General features: G+C 41.2%; 1 protein-coding gene across 7 annotated transcripts in view; it reads right to left on the reverse strand.

The window, feature by feature from the left end:
* PHIP (PHIP subunit of CUL4-Ring ligase complex) overlaps nt 1-18,149 on the reverse strand; it is a 305,059-nt gene that overhangs the window by 253,044 nt on the left and 33,866 nt on the right. For all 7 annotated transcript variants that reach the window (XR_013635547.1, XM_073336505.2, XM_073336507.2 and 4 more), the window contains one exon: nt 8,676-8,836. Coding sequence is in view for 6 of the 7 variants with exons in the window: in XM_073336505.2 (XP_073192606.1) it covers nt 8,676-8,836 (161 nt within the window). In the remaining variant the exon portion in view is untranslated. The remainder of the gene's footprint in view (nt 1-8,675; nt 8,837-18,149) is intronic.

An 18,149-nucleotide genomic window follows, 5' to 3' on the forward strand; every position in this document is an offset into this window, starting at 1 on the left:
ACAGATGGTACTGGTAGCAAGCCATTAAGACTTGATAGTTTGCTAACCTTAATCCTAGAATTGAGAAAAAAAGATTTTCCCTCCTAATATTTCTATCTTCTTCCCATCCTTGTCCATGCTCCCTTTGATTTCTGGTTGGCTGCTTCTACCAATAGAGAATTTGGGGCAGGATGGGTGCGAAAATAGGAAAATCCTTTTTGAGGAAGATGATATAGATTTGTCCACCTTTTTGATACTGCCTGGACAGCAGCTGGATTCATCCAAATGAGTTTTGCAGGTTTTAAGTCAATCCAATAAAAGCTCAGAAACTTTACTGCAAGAATAAGAACCCAAGATGGTAAATATTGGATGGGAAGTCTCCTTTATGGAAGAAGTTGGCAACTTAAGAGTAGTCATGATTCTCTCTAACAATTCTTAGAAGACAAAAGTATCCTCTAATGGAGATGATGCAGAAGGCACTTCCACATCTTGTGATGCTTCTATTTAATCTTCTTTATAGACATGGTGGAAGCTGAGATTGGTGTGTGTCGTATTTCAGAAAATCAGGTGCTTTGATCGATCCAGAATGCCTCCCGAAGAAGTATGACCTGCAGTCTATTCTACCACTTTTTCCCTGCTTTTAGAGTAAATGTGCTACAAATACAGCACACCTAGAAAGTGAATGACCTTTTTCAAGGTAGGCAAGGCATCCTATGGGTGCTACTCTGGGGAGACTGTGGGGTAGCAAGCACAATATATAAACCATGATCTTCAGATCCACCACATAAATGTTTTCCCACAGAACAGGATACCAGGAACCATCTAATAAAAAAACCAACTAAGTATAAAAGTATTAAAAAGTTGACATTCCATCTATGAAGGATCCAGATAAGAAGTCCAAAAAGGTCCCAGTCAGTGGCTGTGGGGAAGGGGTGGGGTGGGGGGTTTAAAATGAATTGCAGTGGCTAGAGCACCATGTCCCTTTTTATAGCATTGTCCCCAAAACATTCAGGAATAGAGAAGGGAAGGGCAGGACGGGGTGCATGAGCACTCAAAAGAGCACTGCTAGCTAAGGTTCCACCATCAAAGCTGTACCAGTCAGCACAACTCATGAGTGGAATTATGCAAAGGCCACTTAAAGGAGAAACACTATGTCCTTGTGAATTATTCAGTCAGATTTATACCTTCTAAGAGCACAAATTTCAGACACACTTCTCTCTAAGGCAATTGTGAACAGAAAGCATGTTTTTATAGAGAGTAACATATGGGAGATTTGATGCCTTCCATTTGAATGGATGGACTACATAAGCATGTGACAAGTCTCAAATTGCAAAGACAGGTCAAACTACTGATCTGAACAGATGTGTTATCAGAGAAGAACCTATACCATCTGGTTCCCAACACAAGAACTTAGATAAACCTGCATTTATTACAGTGCTGGCATTGTCATGATTTGTGGGGTCTGAATTGTTATGGGATCATACCATAAAGTGCTATTTCCTGTACCCACCAACATCAAGTCTGTATCATTCTACATGCTATCTACTTTTCTTTGCATCTCTTGGCAGGAATGGTTTCCATCTCATAACAGAAATCTCTGAACCTCACGGGCAATCTCTCTGTATGCTACTAGAAAACGAAGGAAAACTGCATGTAAAGATGGATGAAAGACTCTTGGTTCTGCAACATCGTGACGACCAGTGTTTGTGTCTTGTTGAGCCTTTCCTACATCACAGTTTCTAGTCCTTTTTCTCTACCTTGACTCCCCTATGGGTGATCATTTGAGAGGGGATCAAGGAGCTCTTTACGTTTATCACAAATCTGTATCCCTGGAGCATGGAGAGGATCTTCCAAGTTGCTTCCTGTCAGGTTCTCAACGACGTGACTATTATAAGTTTGCTAAGAATGGTTATGGATAAGCCCCAGATTCCTCAATCTGACAGTTTTTACCAGGGGCAAAAGACAGACCAAAAGATAAGAGTTTGTCCATAGTCTCATTAAAGAAATTGCTAATAATAGCCCCAGAGGGGAATATGCAGATAAGTTTCTGACAGATCCACATTTTGTTGAAAGGTCTCCAAGACCTACTGACTGACTCTGGTTTCCATCAAGATCACTCAGCTCTGTTGTGTCTAAAAAACCCCAAATATTCTGTTATTTTTTCTTACTGTGAAGAAAATGAAGTAGGCCTGGAGCGCCTTTGATTCTGAGGGACAGATTACTGTTCCTATCTCTAAGAGGTATAAGGTTTCTTTTAGAAATATCTAATGTTTCTCAGTCTCTCTCAAGGTAGGAAAGGGGATAAGGGACAGGATGTAGGAAGGCCTGAAACTCCAAAGAATAGTATTCTGCGTTAACTTCATGACTCACCCATTTCTCACATTGTCTCCATGTATGTAAGTGGCGTCACAGGCCTATTTCAGGTTTGGAATAGGCACAGTTGTCATTATGCTGATGGTAGACAAGTCTGTTACAAGTATACAAGTCTTGGCTTACCTAAAACATAATGTAGACCCGAGACAAAGATACTGTGTAAGGGACCCGGGCATAAGGTGGTCTGGTCTAGCAGTCACAGCTGGACTGAGGTCTGTCCAGCAGGGATGGAAGTCACTGGGCCAGAACTGGAGCAATCTCAAGATTTAATTCCATAAACAAGAGTCCAGGTCAGAGTCAGGCTAGAGACCGAGATCAGAGATCAGGAGACAAGGCAAATTCTGGCACTGCAGCAAGCTGAAGTCTGTGTGGTTGAGTATGGACACTTAGCTAATCAGAGGGCCACAGGGTACTGTCACTCAATCTCTTGCGGGTTCGTCTGCGGCACCTATTCTCAACAGTGCTCCCTTGCTGTGACTCTACATGGCCTCCCAGTGGCACTGTGGAAATATCAGCTGCCCAGACTCTGATGATCCAGGTTCTAGTCCCCAAGTCCTTGCACACTGGGTGAAAGCTGAGACATTTCTGAAACTTCGCTTCAGGGTAGGAAAAAAAAGCTTCTGCTCGTCAATGTAGTTCTATCACTAGTGGGGCACTACCAAACTCACAGTTCATTTTGGTCAATTTCACCATCATAGGATTTTTTTAAATTGTAAATTCATGATTTCAGCTATTTAAAACTGAAATTTCACAGTGTTGTAATTGTCAGGGTCCTGACCCAAAAAGGAGGTGTGTGTGGGGGGGGAGGGGGGTCGCAAGGTTATTTTAGGGGAGGTTGCGACATTTCTGTGCTGCTGCTTGTGGTGGTGCTGCATTCCGAGCTGAGCATCTGGAGAGCGGGGGCTGCTGACCAGGAGGCCCAGCTCTGAAAGGAGAGCAACCGCCAGCAGCAGCACAGAAGTGAGGCTGGCCTGCTATGGAATTGCCACCCTTACTTCTGCATTGCTGCTGGCACGGCGCTGCCTTCAGAGCTGGGTGCCCGGCCAACAGCTGCCACTCTCTGGCCGCCCAGCCCTGAAGTCAGCACAGAAGTAAGGGTGGCAATACCATGACCACCTAAAATAATCTTGTGACCCCCCCCCTCCTCCCGCAACTCCTTTTTGGGTCAGGACCCCCAACTTGAGAAACGTTAGTCTCCCTCATGAAATTTGTATAGTATAGGGTAAAAGCATACAAAAGACCAGATTTTACGGGGGGAGACCAGATTTCACGGTCCATGATGCATTTTTCATGGCTGTGAATTTGGTAGGGCCCTAATTATTAGTACTATAGTAACATCTAGGAACCCGGATAAAGGATCAGAGCTCCCACTGTACTAGGTGTACCACATACCCACCCCCCCACCCCTCCCCCCCCACCCACCCCTCCCCCCCCCACACACACACACACAAAGTTTATTGTAAGCTTACGCCCCAAAAAGCTTACAATGTAATCATAAGATGAGAGACTACAGTTGAATACAGATACACTGAGGCAGAACACAACAGAGACAGTTATTAGTGTAATACGCAGCAGTCACATCACATCATCTCTAGCACTTTGAGTTTTACTGGTGTGGAGAGGAAAGATTTTGGCTTATCGGTGAGACACCACTTATTACAGCTTCTTCCAGAACAAGATTCGTCAGAGTATTGTAAGACACAGAGTATTTCTTCTGAATTATCACTCAACCTCTACGGTTTAAATCCATGGATCTGTCTTCCAAGAGTGCCATTTCTAGGGGCAGTTTATTTAATATAGACTTGAATTGACCATGGTCTGATAGTTAAAGTTTTTCAGGTTGTCACAGCAGAATACTGCCATTAGCAGAGCACTTGGTTGCCAGTGAAGTTCTAGGGCTTCCAAAGGTGTTTTGAAGTTCCTTCTAAAGGCAGTTTCTGTCTACTTGTCTGTTCATTTTTTTTTGGAAAATGACATTCTCAGCAGAAATGACGAAGTCTGCTGCTAGGGAAATCGTTACTATAATTGTCCTTGAGGAGTGTGAAGAGAGAATCTTTGACTCTAAGACCCCATAGAATTTTAAAATTTGACAAATAAGCCTCTTCCCTTCATCAGCAATTTCCTCAAAGAAGGATTGAAGGGCAAGGGTAGATACTCTTTTGGTTTTGAATAAGGTATTTGCAAATGGTTCCAAACAAGCCTGCTTCTCAGATTCAACGGTATCATAACCCAAAGCACCAAGTCCCCTTCATCAGGAGAAAAGCTAGAGCTCAGTGATGAGGAGGATTCTTGTGTAATTGATGTTTTTCCTCCTTGTGTTTTCTGGTCTGTGTGTTTTACTTTTGCCTTTTGGCAAAAAGAAGGTTGCTGCAGGAGAATTGCCTTTTATTAACTGAGGCTCCCCTTGGACCATGGGTTGCAGGGCATGATGTTTTGAGCCCCACTGTTGTTCTTCATCCAATATGTACTTGGAGAAAAAATGTAGTGATAAACCCCTGAAAGAGTCTGAGTCTTCATTTTTGGAAGATGGAGGGTGTGACCCTAGCAGCATCACAATGCAAGAGACTCAATAGTATCAGGTAATAAGTTTCAGCTGTCCTGATCAGTTCAGTGTATCTCAACTCACTAAGATCATAATTTGTATCTAAAAGGTGTCATGTAAGATAGGAGGGTGAGGGTGAGAAAACCTGGATTTGTGCTGGAAATGGCCCACCTGTTGATCACTTTAGATAAGCTATTACCAGCAGGACAGTGGGGTGGGAGGAGGTATTGTTTCATGATTTCTGTGTGTATATAAAGTCTGCTGCAGTTTCCACGGTAAACATCTGATGAAGTGAGCTGTAGCTCACGAAAGCTCATGCTCAAATAAATTGGTTAGTCTCTAAGGTGCCACAAGTACTCCTTTTCTTTTTGCGAATACAGACTAACACGGCTGTTCCTCTGAAACCTGTCATGTAAGATAGCAATAGAAAGCTAACAATATACTGATCATTAATATTACTATGTGGTGTATGTACAGAGGACAAATTTAAAGTTATAAACATACTGGAAATTATGTCATTAAAATATATCTGCCCAGAAGAGCTGAAATTACCCCAACCAGACAAAGAAATTGTTTCTGCCACCTTGAAGATATTTCCAACATACATTAAGAGACAATGGGAATACAGTTTACATAAAAGGTAATCAAAGCAACAAGGTGATGAGATAACCACTCCTTATCACAGCAGGTAGAGGAGACTGCTAAAATGCAGATTGCTCTGTTTCCTACAAACATCAGCAGAGGAAGAAACCAGCATGGAATCTCCTTCACTACCAGACTACATGTCCCCTTCCTCACAGCTTGAATTAACTTTACATTGCTGGATTATATTCAAAAGAATCCATTTCAAAGGTACATTAGACTGTAAAAGAGAGGAGCAAAGAACCCTATGTTATCTTTCACTTAAGACGACAAAGGAACCCAACACTTTGGACTTTATGGGAGATCCTGATCAGAGGAGTGGTCGAGCCATCTTGCTGGAAGATGGACTGGTAAGCAAATTATCTTGAACGAAAGCTGTTTTGTTTTGTTTTGTACTTGTTTTGTTAAGTCAGCCTCTAGAAAGCATTTTTCACTTTTATTTGCTTGTAACCATTTCTAACTCTACCCTTTATACAGGATTTTAAGTGAGTTCTTATCTCCTTTTGTTTTTAATCTTGTTTTACATTTAGTCTAAATCAACCCTGAGCTGTGTTTGATTAACTCCAGTTAATATGGCAAGCTGTCGGGTATTATATCTTTAGAAGAATGAATGAACCTTAATATCTCTTTTAATGGTCCAGGAGAGGCGTGGACATTGCATAGCACATGGTTTGGGGAAAATCTGGGACTGGGGATTGTTTGAGTCATTTTGCAAGGGTAACTGAGGTCAGAGTGTGGCAATGGTGTAACAAGCAGGCTTCTGGAATCAGAATTGCTTAGTTAGAGCTGCTTAACACGTAGACAGTGTATGACTGTATGCTGGCTGGAAGTTTCCAGACGAGGGAACTACAGCAGAAGAGCACTTTGAAGCACTCAGGTTATAGGGCAGGCAGTGACAAAAACTCCACTGGTGTGGATTGCAACCCAGAACACCACAGATGGTCAGAAAGAATAAGAGATTTCCTGCCACTTGATTACCCACTTAAAAATCTGGAAAAAGTGAACCAGACATTTTTCACTTCTGGAGGTGAACTGGACCAGCATGGGGGGATTTAGGGACTTGCCCCTAAAGAAGTGCTAATCAGTAAGGATTGCACCTGCTTAGTGGCATGTGAAGAACACAAGCCATCCAGACTGAGCTTCTTCCACTATCCAGAGCATTGGCTGGAGTATGGGAGCAACTGTGAAATAACTCTGTGGCTGCTGACAGAGCCTGCTCATCAACAGAGCAAGCTGAAGGAAGACCAAAAGATTCTCCATTTTGCCTGCTCTGCCATGAAGCTGACAGGTAAGCAAAATGAACAGAAGCTTCGTCAGAAACCTGGAAACTTTCATCCCCTAAGCAAGTGGAGAATGTGGATTGAAAAGATAAGGTTCACTGCTTTTAAACCAAAAAGTTTTACAAGATAAGATTGTAATAGCTAAAGCAGGAGCACTGCCCCATCCCTCTGCTTGTATTGCCATAATACCTGGCATGTAAGCAAGCCCCAGAGTTTCACAGACTAATATCAAGCTGTTTCGGATTGGGAGATAAATTCTAAGGCCAGAAAGGACCATTGCGATCATCTAGTCTGACATCCTGACTAACACCGGTCCTAAAACTTCCCTGAACTCCCATTTGAACTAGAAAATATCTTTTATAAAAGCATCCACCATTGATTTAAAAATTTCCAGTGATTCAGAATCCACCACAATCTTTAAAGTTTTCCTATGATTAATTGTTGTCAATGTTAAAAAAGGCATGCCTTATTTCTTGTCTGAATTTGTCTAGCTTCAACTTCCAGTTATTTGATCTTTTTATACCTTTGTCTGCTAGAATAAATAGCCCTTATCAAATTCTGTTTTCCATACAGGCACTTACAGACTGATCAAATCAATATTAGCCACCTCTTTGACATCTAAACAAATTGAGCTCCTTGAGTCTATCGCTATTAAAGCATGTTTTCTAATCCTTCATTCATTCTCATGGATCTTCCCTAAATCCTCTCCAATTTATCAACATCCTTCTTGAAGTGTTGACTCCAGAACTGGACACAGTATTCCAAACACAGAGGCAAAATAAACTTCCCTTCTATTTGATATTCCCATTTATACACCCAAGGTCTGCATTAGCCCTTTTAGCCACAGCATCACACTGCAAGCTAAGATTCAGCTGATTATGCACCATGACCCTCAAGTCTTTTTCAGTGTCGCTGCTTCCCAAAAGGAGTTCCTCATCCTCTGTGACCTATATTCTTTGTTCCTAGATGTATGACATTACATTGGACGGTATGGACATGGACATGTTTGCCTGTGGCCAGCTTACCTAGCGATCCAGATCGCTGTGTCAGCTAATTCTTTTTTCCATTATTTACCACTCCCACAATGAATCTGCAATCTTTATCAGGTAATGTTTTCTTCCAGCTCACTGACAAAAGTATTAAACAGCATAGGGCCAAAAATCAATCCTTGTGGGACATTTGAAACATGCTTGCTCAATGATTTCCTGATTACACTGAGACCCATCAGTTAGCCACTTTTTAATCCATTTAATGTGCCATGTTAATTTTGAATCCTTCTAGTTTCTTAAATTAAAATGTCATGTCTTACAGAAGTTTAAGTATATCACATCACCACTATTAACTTTATCAGCCATATTTATAATTTAATAAAAAAAAGTATCTAATTAGTTTGACAGGAGCTATTTCCATAAACCCTTGTCAATTGGCATTAATTATAACACCCTCTAAATTCTTTATTAATCTATACCACCGTTCAATTACTTTTCCTGTGTGTATGCTATACAGAAAAATTTGGAGGGAAAGATGGGGGGCAACCAAGATTTACCATTCATTAAAACAACTAAAATTTACTTAAAACAAATTACCTTCTAAATGTAGCTGTGGAAAACCTGTGCATATATGTCTCAAATGGTAATTTTGAAAAAGTGTGATTGTCAAGACAGATATTCAGTTATAGTCTCTCTAAAGAAATCTACTTTAAATGTCAAAGTCAACAAGTCATGTATTTAGTTATCATTTATCTGCTCTTAGTACATAAAATGAGTACAGTTTAGGATTCTTGAGAACAGTGGTTATTTGACCATATGTTCTGAGCTATATTTAAAACAGCAGTATGAAAATAAGGAATTTGTACTTACGGTAAATATCCGTCTGCCAGTCCGATCAAAAGTTACACAGTATACAGAAGATAAGTGTCCTAAGATTCGTTTGTGCATTTTCATATGTTGATACACAGCAGTTGGAACAAGTTGTTCAAGTCTGTATTTTCCATTTAGTTTTCTTGAAAAAAGGGTGTCCGCTACCAAAGGAAAAAATATTAACAGTAATTATATTTTGTACTACAGCTAAGCTGCATGTCAAAAAAAGGAAAGTTACACACAGTGTTTGACCACTTATAGCATGTGCAACTTTTGCAATCATTCTCCAATTTTATAACAACACACAGTTTAATCAAAATCCATAGCACACTTAACAGGAAAAAAACATAGGGCAAAAATACTTCGGATGATCTTGTCTAGCGCTTCCATCACATGCTCATAAATCTACGTTCTGCTTTTCAAAGATACAAAAGGAAAAATAATCAACTGGTTACATACAAGTTTGGCATGAGTCTAGTTCTCGTCTGCTTAAGGTGAACTCTATTTTTGACTAGTGAAACTTTCTAAACAATCCTTTTAAACGGCAAAAAGGTTTGTGAGGAGGAAATAAGTTTGCTCCTTGTTTGCTGTTTTGATTCTTGTTACAAAAGTCAGTAGTGCTTGATCAAAAACCTCCAAGAAAATAAAAAGATTGTAAATAAAGCTCAGCATAGTTATATTTAGATCACTTACCCGACAATAAACTCAGGTTTAGCAACAATGAAACTTGACATACACACACCCAGGTTAACACTAACCAAATAGTTCTCAATCTGTGTTTAGAATCTTTATGTTGCAGAGCAAAGGGAAGGATAAGAGCAATGTATTTTATACACACTGAAATTGTGATAATGCAGATTATAGTTTATTCAGCCTCTGATTTTTCTTCATGTTTTCATTTGCACATAAACACATTAGACGTTTTGGTAACGTTTATTCACATTATAGGAACACTCCTGGTTAAAAATTTAATTCATTTATTATTCAAATTCATTCTGGCTAGCACAGGCTACACCTCACTGACCCAGCAGAGCCTGCAGGATCGTGGGATCAGAGTTTAAAAAAAAAAAAAAAAAAAAAAGGCAAAATTTGCCCCCATGAAGAGAGATGGTGTTTCCACTGCCCACACTTGCCAGGGAGAGGCAGCTTTAAACTTGACTAGGGATCCATTGGCGTCCCACTAATTCAAGCTGCTTATTAGAGGAGCTGAACCCCCAGCTACACCTCTCTGCCAGGTCTTTCATTTTTTATGTTGCGCTGAACCCATGGACCTCCATGCAAAGCTGTTGTGGGTCAATTTTGCCTCCTTTTGGCAAGTTAACTCTAGTTTAGAACAACAGAACCCAGAGTGTCTCTAGCCCTGGAAGTGGAAAAAACCCAGCTTCTGCTTTTAACAATGCATCCTACAGTAAGCATAATTAAATCAATACTGTACGTAGATTAAAGCAAAAGAATCCAGGACTTCCCATTTCTAGATCAACTACAAAGTTACATTACATAAAAACCTTGATCCATTTAAAATGAAAGATTTTAATCTGATTGGACTAAAAGGTTAAATATCTAGAGGTCTGGCTGGTAAATAGTTTCTAGTGAAATCGTACCAAAGCCATCGATAGTGGGGGAAAAAAATGTTTACCGTAAAACTTTTTGTTTGCAGGGAAATTCTCCACTGTCAATACACTTAGAAACAGATGGTGCAGTTTAGCATATGAAAAATGGAAGACCACCAAAAAAACCCCTCACTTTACAATTACATGTAACTTACAAGGATATTTAGGAATTTATAATAGTTTTACAGAACAAGAAGATACAAGTCAGATCATTATTTTACAAAATTAAATACGAAGCACATGCTTTTAATGTAATACCTCTTATCTACAGAGCAGAACACGGAGGACTACATAGGCAAAAGAGCAGCATTCGAATACAAGTATCCACCACCAAGATACTGGGCACTTCTCCCATCAGGTTTCAGTTTAGGACAGAGGTGGGCAAACTTTTTGAACCGACAGCCACATCTGGATATGGTATGGTGGGCCATGAATGCTCACAAAATTGGGGATTGGGGTGCAAGAGGGGGTGAGAGCACCAGCTGGGGATGCGGGCTCTGGGGTGGAGCTAGAAATGAGGAGTTCAGGATGCAAGAGGGGGCTCTGGGCTGGGGTAGCAGGTTGGAGGGGGCTCCAGCTAGGTGTGCAGGCTCTGGGGTGGGACTGGGAATGAGGGGTTGGGGGTGCAGAAGGGTACTCCAGGCTGGGACCGAGGGGTTCAGACATTGGGAGGGGGATCAGGGTTGGGGTGCGGGGGGGCGGGCCAGGGATGCAGGCTCCTGGCAGCTATTACCTTAAGCAGCTACCGGAAGCAGCGGCATGTCCCCACTCTGGCTCCTACGCAGAGGCACAGCCAAGCGGCTCTGCGTGCTTCCCTGTCCACAGGCACTGCCCCTGCAGCTCCCATTGGCCACAGTTCCCAGCCAATGAGAACTGCGGGAACAGCGCTTGGGGCGGGGGCAATGTGCAAAGCCCCTGGATGCCCATACATGTAGGAGCCTAAGTGGGGACATGCCGCTGCTTCCAGTAGCCATGCAGAGCCATGGCACATGTGGAGCGGGGCAAGCCCCAGACCCCACTCTCCAGCGGGAGTTCGAGGGCCAGATTAAAACATCTGAAGGGCTGGATGTGGCCCCCAGGCCAAAATATGCCCACCCCTGGTTTAGAACATGGAATCGAAGTTTCATTAGTCATGAAAATGGATGACCACATGTTCATGGATGAGGAAGACCAGGAAAGTACTAAGCCAGATGAAATCCTTCCTTTTGGCTCTCACACAATGGGCAACTTCCCTCATACCAATCTGCTCATCTGTGGAGTCCCTCAGAGCTCTATTCCTACATCCATCCTGTTCAATATCTATATCAGGCTACTGGAGAACCTAGTGAGATATCACAGTGTCAAATGTCAATCAGTTTGATGTCTCTCTCACTTGCACTGCTGGTAGTGCTATGACCCAACTATATCAATGTCTGGCAAAGATCAGCAAGTAGATGAAAAAGTAGCTAGCTAAAAATAAAGCTGAGGTTACCTTGGTGGGGAAAGAAAACAATTTTGAAGTGCTAGCCACCATAATTTCATCATCCACTGCTGAGGCAGTCTGTCAATACAGAGAAAATTTTAGTACTCCCAAGCTGTTTCGCTCAAATAAATAACAAATTTCCACCTGAATCTGCCAAGCAGGTGGTGCCCCCTACTTTCCTAGTGATGACCAGACCACAGTGATCTATGCTAGTTTGATTTCCAGGCTAAGTTACTGCAATTCTCTATACTTTAGAATGAGTACATAAAGACACACAAACAAAAAACATTTCAGCTGATCCAAAATGCACCAGCTGTCATCCTGAGCAATACCAGTTGCCCAGCACACAACATCCTTGTGTTCTGAGCATTACATTGGCTCTCAATAGAATGCCAAGTTAATTTCACAGATTTTAAGGTCCCAAGGGTCTACTTTGATCATCTAGGCTGACCTCCTGCAGAAGAAAAACCAGGACAAAGAGCCTCATCCAATAATTTCTGGATAAAATCTATAACTTCAGTTTGAGCTATAGCATGCATATCTTTTAGAAAGATATCCAGTCTTGATATGATTTCAAGCGATGGAGGATCCACCACATCCCCAGGGAAATTGATCCAATAGTTACTTACCCTCACTATTAAAAATTTGCATCTTATTTCTAGTATGAATTTGCCTAAATTCATCTTCCAACCACTGCATCTCATTATGCCTTTCCGCTAGACTAAAGAGCCATCCACTATCAAAAATCTCTTCCAGGGAAGTAGTTGGAGACCATGACCAAGTCACCTCTTAATCTTAAATAAACTGATCTTTTTAAGTCTCTTACTATTAGGCATGTTTTCCAAACCTCTAATCATTCAGAGTCATAGATTCCAAGGACAGAATTTGATTATCTACTCTGACTTCCTGTTTAACAGGCCACAGAACTTCCCCAAAATAAATCCTAGAGCATTTTTTTAGAAAAACATCCAATCTGGATTTAAAATTTGTCCATGCTGGAGAATCCACCCTTGCTAATTTGTTCCAATGGTTAATTACCCTCCTTGTTAAAAATTTACACTCCATTTCCAGTCTGAATTTCTCTAGCTTCAGCTTCCAGTCATTGGATCATGTTATACCATTCTCTGCTAGGCTAGACTGAAGATCCCATCATTAAATATTTGTTCCAAAGATACATACTTATAGATTTTAATCAAGACACTCTTTAACCTCTTCGTCAAATTAAACAGACTCAAGGAGCTCAATCTCTATAAGACGTGTTTTCCAATCCTTTCATCATGCTCCTGGCTCTTCTCTGAGCCCTCTCCAATTTATCAACATCAGTCAACACTATTACCATTATCAACCACATTTATAAGCTCACCAAAGAGACAGATATCTAGCTAGACAGGATATATTTCTTATTAATCCATACTAATTTGCATTAGTTACTCGCCTTTAATTCTTTACGAATCAAGTCCTGTATCAGCCACTCCATTATCTTGCCCGAGATCATATATAGGCCTGTCGTCCTGACATTGGTTACCCAGGTCATCCTGTTCACCCTTTTTAAAAACTGGCACAATATTAGCTTTCTTCCAGTCTTCTGGAACTCCCCCAGTGTTCCAGGACTTACTGAAAATCAACATTAACGGTCCAGAGCTCCTCAGACAGTTCTTTTAAAACTCTTGGATGCAAATTATCTGGGCCTGCTAATAAAAAAAAAAAAATCTAACTTTAATAGCTGCTGCTTAACATCATCCTGAAATACTAGTGGAATGGGAGGTGGAATCCATGACCTCCATGGCAAAATCGTCTCCTTATTCATTAGTATCAACTTCCATATCTTATATATTATTTTTAATTGTTTATAGCTACCTTCACTTCCCCTTTAAACCAGGTCAATTTTTTAACCAGTACAGCCTCCTTCCTCAGTTGTGGAACTGGGGCTTTTAAGAATACTTTACTACATGCCTCAAATGATTCCCAGTTATCATTATCATTAGCATCAACTTCCTAGACACCACAATCAGCTTCAACCATGGAACCCTCCAGACAACTATATCTAAGAAAGCCAATCACCACACCTATCTTCACAGATCCAATAACCATCGTAAACATACCAAGTAAGCGGTTATCTATAGCCAGGCAGCCAAATACCACAGAATAAGCTTCAAGGGGAAAGTCCAGGACACACACCTTAACACACTTAAAACTGCCTTAACCAAACAAGAACACTCTACCAGAGAAGTAAATCACTTCATTGGAATAGGCCACACAAATACCCCGACAGAACCTGCTTTGGGACAGAAATAAAACTCCCTCTGATCGCACACCTTTAGCTGGCCCCTACTATCTGACAGTGGAACCATACCGGGTATCAAACAATTATAACCCATATTCAATGGGGACCACATCCTGCAAGAAATTTTCCCGAACTCCCTCTTCTGGCATTCAAACAAACCTCCCAACCTCACCAAGCCCACCACCAGAAGCAAAATCCCCAAAAACCAGGACACACCAACTGAAAGTGGCACCAGAACAACAGATGCAAAAATGGTAGACATAGCTCCACTTCTACGATGCTTAACATGCTCCACACATCTCTCAAGATCCAAGGATCCAACACATGCCTATCAACATGGTGTGCCTCATCCAGTTCACTAAACGCCCCAACATCATCTATGGGGGTAAAATCAGACAATCACTACTCTCTCAAATGAATTCACACTCAAAAATGATAAAAGACAAAAACGTCCTCTCACCTGCGGGTGAACACTTTTCACAAAGTGATCACTCTATATTTGACCTCTCAGTCCTCATCCTCAAAAGGAAACCTGCACACCACCTTCAAAAGAAGGACCTGGGAGCTTAAATTCTGCTTGACGCTAAGGCCATGTCTACACTAGAGACCTTACAGTGGCACAGGTGTACCGCTGCAGCTGCGCTACTGTAAGATTTCCCGTGTAGCCACTCTATGCTAATGGGAGAGAACTCTCCCATCGACATAATTAAACCATCCCCAATAAACAGCAGTAGCTATTTAAGCGGGAGAGCATCTCCCACCAACATAGAGCTGTCCACACCGGCGCTTCTGTCGGTGGAACTTATGTCGCTATGGGGTGGTTTTTTCAGACTCCTGAGTAACGTAAGTTATATCGACAAAAGTGCTAGCATAAACATCATGGACTGAGATGGACAAGATGGATTTATAGCTTTTTACAACAATCTATAACCCACTAAACCTGCCTCCTGCCCCCCACCCTCACATGACTGGAGAGGTGTTAACAGGCCACTTAGCTTAAATTGTCCCCTGAAATACTTATGCTAAACAATCTATTCCACCTTGTATTTAGCTGTGACACTTTGAGGCTTGGTCTACACTAGAAACTTGCATTGGCATAGTTACGTCTCTCAGGGGCGTGAAAAATCCACATCCCCGAGAGATGTAGCTATACCAACCTAATGCCCGGTGTAGACAGCACTAGGTCAGTGGAAAAATTCTTCAGTCAACATAGCTCCCACCTCGGAGATGTGGATTACCTACGGTGACGGGAGAACCCATCATTTTCTTCTGAGTTATTAGTGACTCGGAAACAGGTAATGCCAATTTTGACAGAGTGCAACTCCTCCTTCCCTTTTGCCCACTTGATTCTTCCCAAATAGGTTATGAACATTTATTTTAATATTCCAAATATGCAAATCATCCCACCAAGTTTCAGTAATATCAATTTGAATGAATTAATGCTAAAAAACGAGCAATTCCAATTCCACTTGTTCGTTATCCAGGCTCCTAGCTCTTTTCTTAACATAATTTTTCAACATCTTTTTTGAAGTGTGGACAATAGAGTTCAACATGGTATTCAAAAAATGATATCAATAATACCATCCACACATATAACAACCCTCCCTACTGCTTCTAAATATCCTCATGCTTTTGCATCCAAGAATAGCTTTTACCCTCTTAGTTAAGGCCTCGAAATAAGAGCTCATATTAAACTGATTATATGCCATTACCCCTAACTCCTTTTCACTGTCACTGTTTTTCAGGATCTACACCCCCCACACCACCATCTTATAAATGTGACTGTCATACTTTGTTCGTAGATGCATAATGTTGCATTCAGTGTTAAAAAACCTATTCAAAAAAACCCACTTTAACAAGAGATCCAGTCAGTCTGTATAACTGACCTATCCCCATCATTATTTACCAGTCCAATTTTTATGTCAAGTGCAAACTTTACCAGCAATGATTTTATATTTTCTTACAGATGATTGATAAAGATATTGAAAAGCATTGGGCCAATAACAGAAGGTCCCTGCAGTACTGCACTAGAAACACCTCTTCTGGATAACTATTGTCCAGTTACAGTTAAGTTCCTTTTCACAGTAAAATTTGTATTTTTCTTAATGAGAGTCAGCATCACCCAGTGGTAAGGACACTTTACTGGGCGTTAAAAAAACTGAGTTCTATTCCCAGCTCTTCCACTTCATCTCCGTGCCTTAGTTTTCCAATCTGTAAAATGTGGGTAAGAATACCTACCTTCCTTTATAAAATACTTTGAAATCTACAGATAAAGTACTATAAGAGCTAAATATTATTCACAGCAGCAACATTACCCATATTAAATTAGCATACAACAAATGTGACTAGTGACCAGCTACAATCTGTCCTATATACAGCAACATCCATTCCTAAGTGACTGGCTGCACTACACACAGGAGACTGTGCACTTGCATTGTTCTGCATGTGAGGTTTTAAGTGTTTATACTGCAATACCAAAGAGAAGTTAAACAAAACTTTATATTTTTATTTCAGATACATATCTAAGAAAACTAGGAGACTGTAGGTTTCAGCTACAAGTGAACTTTTTGGATTTTTAAAAAACTACTTTAAGTATTTGTATTTCAAACATGAAAACTGAAGTGCTGATATTTTAAGGTTTTTTGAAAACAGTATTTTCTTATATCAGAAATTATGCATTAATTGTGCTTTTTTTATGCAATTCCTTTTGGCTTTAACTAAATTTTTCAAACTTTTAATAAGAGGAAGTTACTCACCTTGTGCTGTAACGATGGTTCTTCTTCGAGAAGTGTCCCTATGGGTGCTCCATTGTAGGTGACTCCCGAGCAGTATCCCTGAAGAAGGGTTGGGGCTTAAGAATTGAGTCCCTTATGGATTACAATACTGTGAAACCAAACCTGACATCGGAAGCAGAGTCTCTAGTAAGCACATTGTGTTCTGCGAAAGTATGAGCACATGCCCAAGTCGCTGCCCTGCAGATTTCTGAAACGGGAACATTTTCAATGGATGCAGTAGAGGTGGAAACTGATTTCGTGGAATGCCTAGGGATTCCAGGCGGAGGTAAAGAAGAACAAGTATGACAGCAGTAGTTAATTCAGTTTGAGACCCATCTGGAGAGTCTCTGGGCTGATATTCCTGCATCTTTAGACCTTTCGGCAATTGAGAGGAAGAAGTTGAGAGATTTTGTAAAGGCCTTGGTCTTATCCAAATAAAAGGCCACGGCTCTCCTTACATCCAGTGTATGTAGTATAGCCTACCTGTTATCATGGTGAGGCTTTAGGTAAAAGGTAGGAAGGTGAATAAGCTGGTTCATGTGAAAAGATGGGGTCACCCTGGGGATGAACTCTGGGTATTGTCTGAGAGTGACCTTGTCTTTAAAGGAAATTATGAAGGAAGAGTGTGCCATTAATGCCGCTATTGCCCCTATTCTTCGTGCCATGGTGATGGCTACCAGGAATACTGTCTTCATTGACAGATGCATAAGGAACAGGTGGCCATAGGTTCAAAGAGCAGCCTAGTCAGTAGGCTGTTTGATTCAGGTCCCATGTTAGAGAGGGGTGTCTGGATTGGGGAAAGAGGTTTCCTATGCCCTTGAGAAATCTCTTTGTCATTGGATGGGTGAAAACCAAGTACCCCTCTATCTGCTGGCGGAAAGCCCTTATGGCCACAAGATGTACTTTGAGCAAGCCAAAAGATAGTCCTGCCCTCTTGAAGCCTAGTGTGTAGTCCAGCATGACAGGGAGGGAGGAAGATATTAAGGCAATTTGCTTGGAAATACACCAAACCTGGAACCTTTTCCATGCGACGGGTAGCTGATTTTCTACTATGCAAGAACACTTCTTATACCTCCTCAGAGCAGCAGTTCTCTATCTGGCGGAATAATGAAGGAGCCAAGCCTTGGGCCACAGGATCCGTAGGTTGGGATAGAAAGTTTGTCCATTGTTCTGAGAAAGGAGGTAAGGAATGGGCTAACAAGAGATTGGAGGACATGTCACTAGCTGTGTCAGTTATGGATTAGGCCAGGTGGGAACAATCAGTACAACTTTTGCTTTCTCCTTCTTTATTTTTATCAGGACCTTCAGCAGCAGAGATAACAAGGGAAGGCATATAGGAGGCCT

This window comes from Lepidochelys kempii, chromosome 3 (assembly GCF_965140285.1).
Source record: "Lepidochelys kempii isolate rLepKem1 chromosome 3, rLepKem1.hap1, whole genome shotgun sequence".
In the NCBI taxonomy this organism is placed as follows: domain Eukaryota; kingdom Metazoa; phylum Chordata; order Testudines; family Cheloniidae; genus Lepidochelys; species Lepidochelys kempii.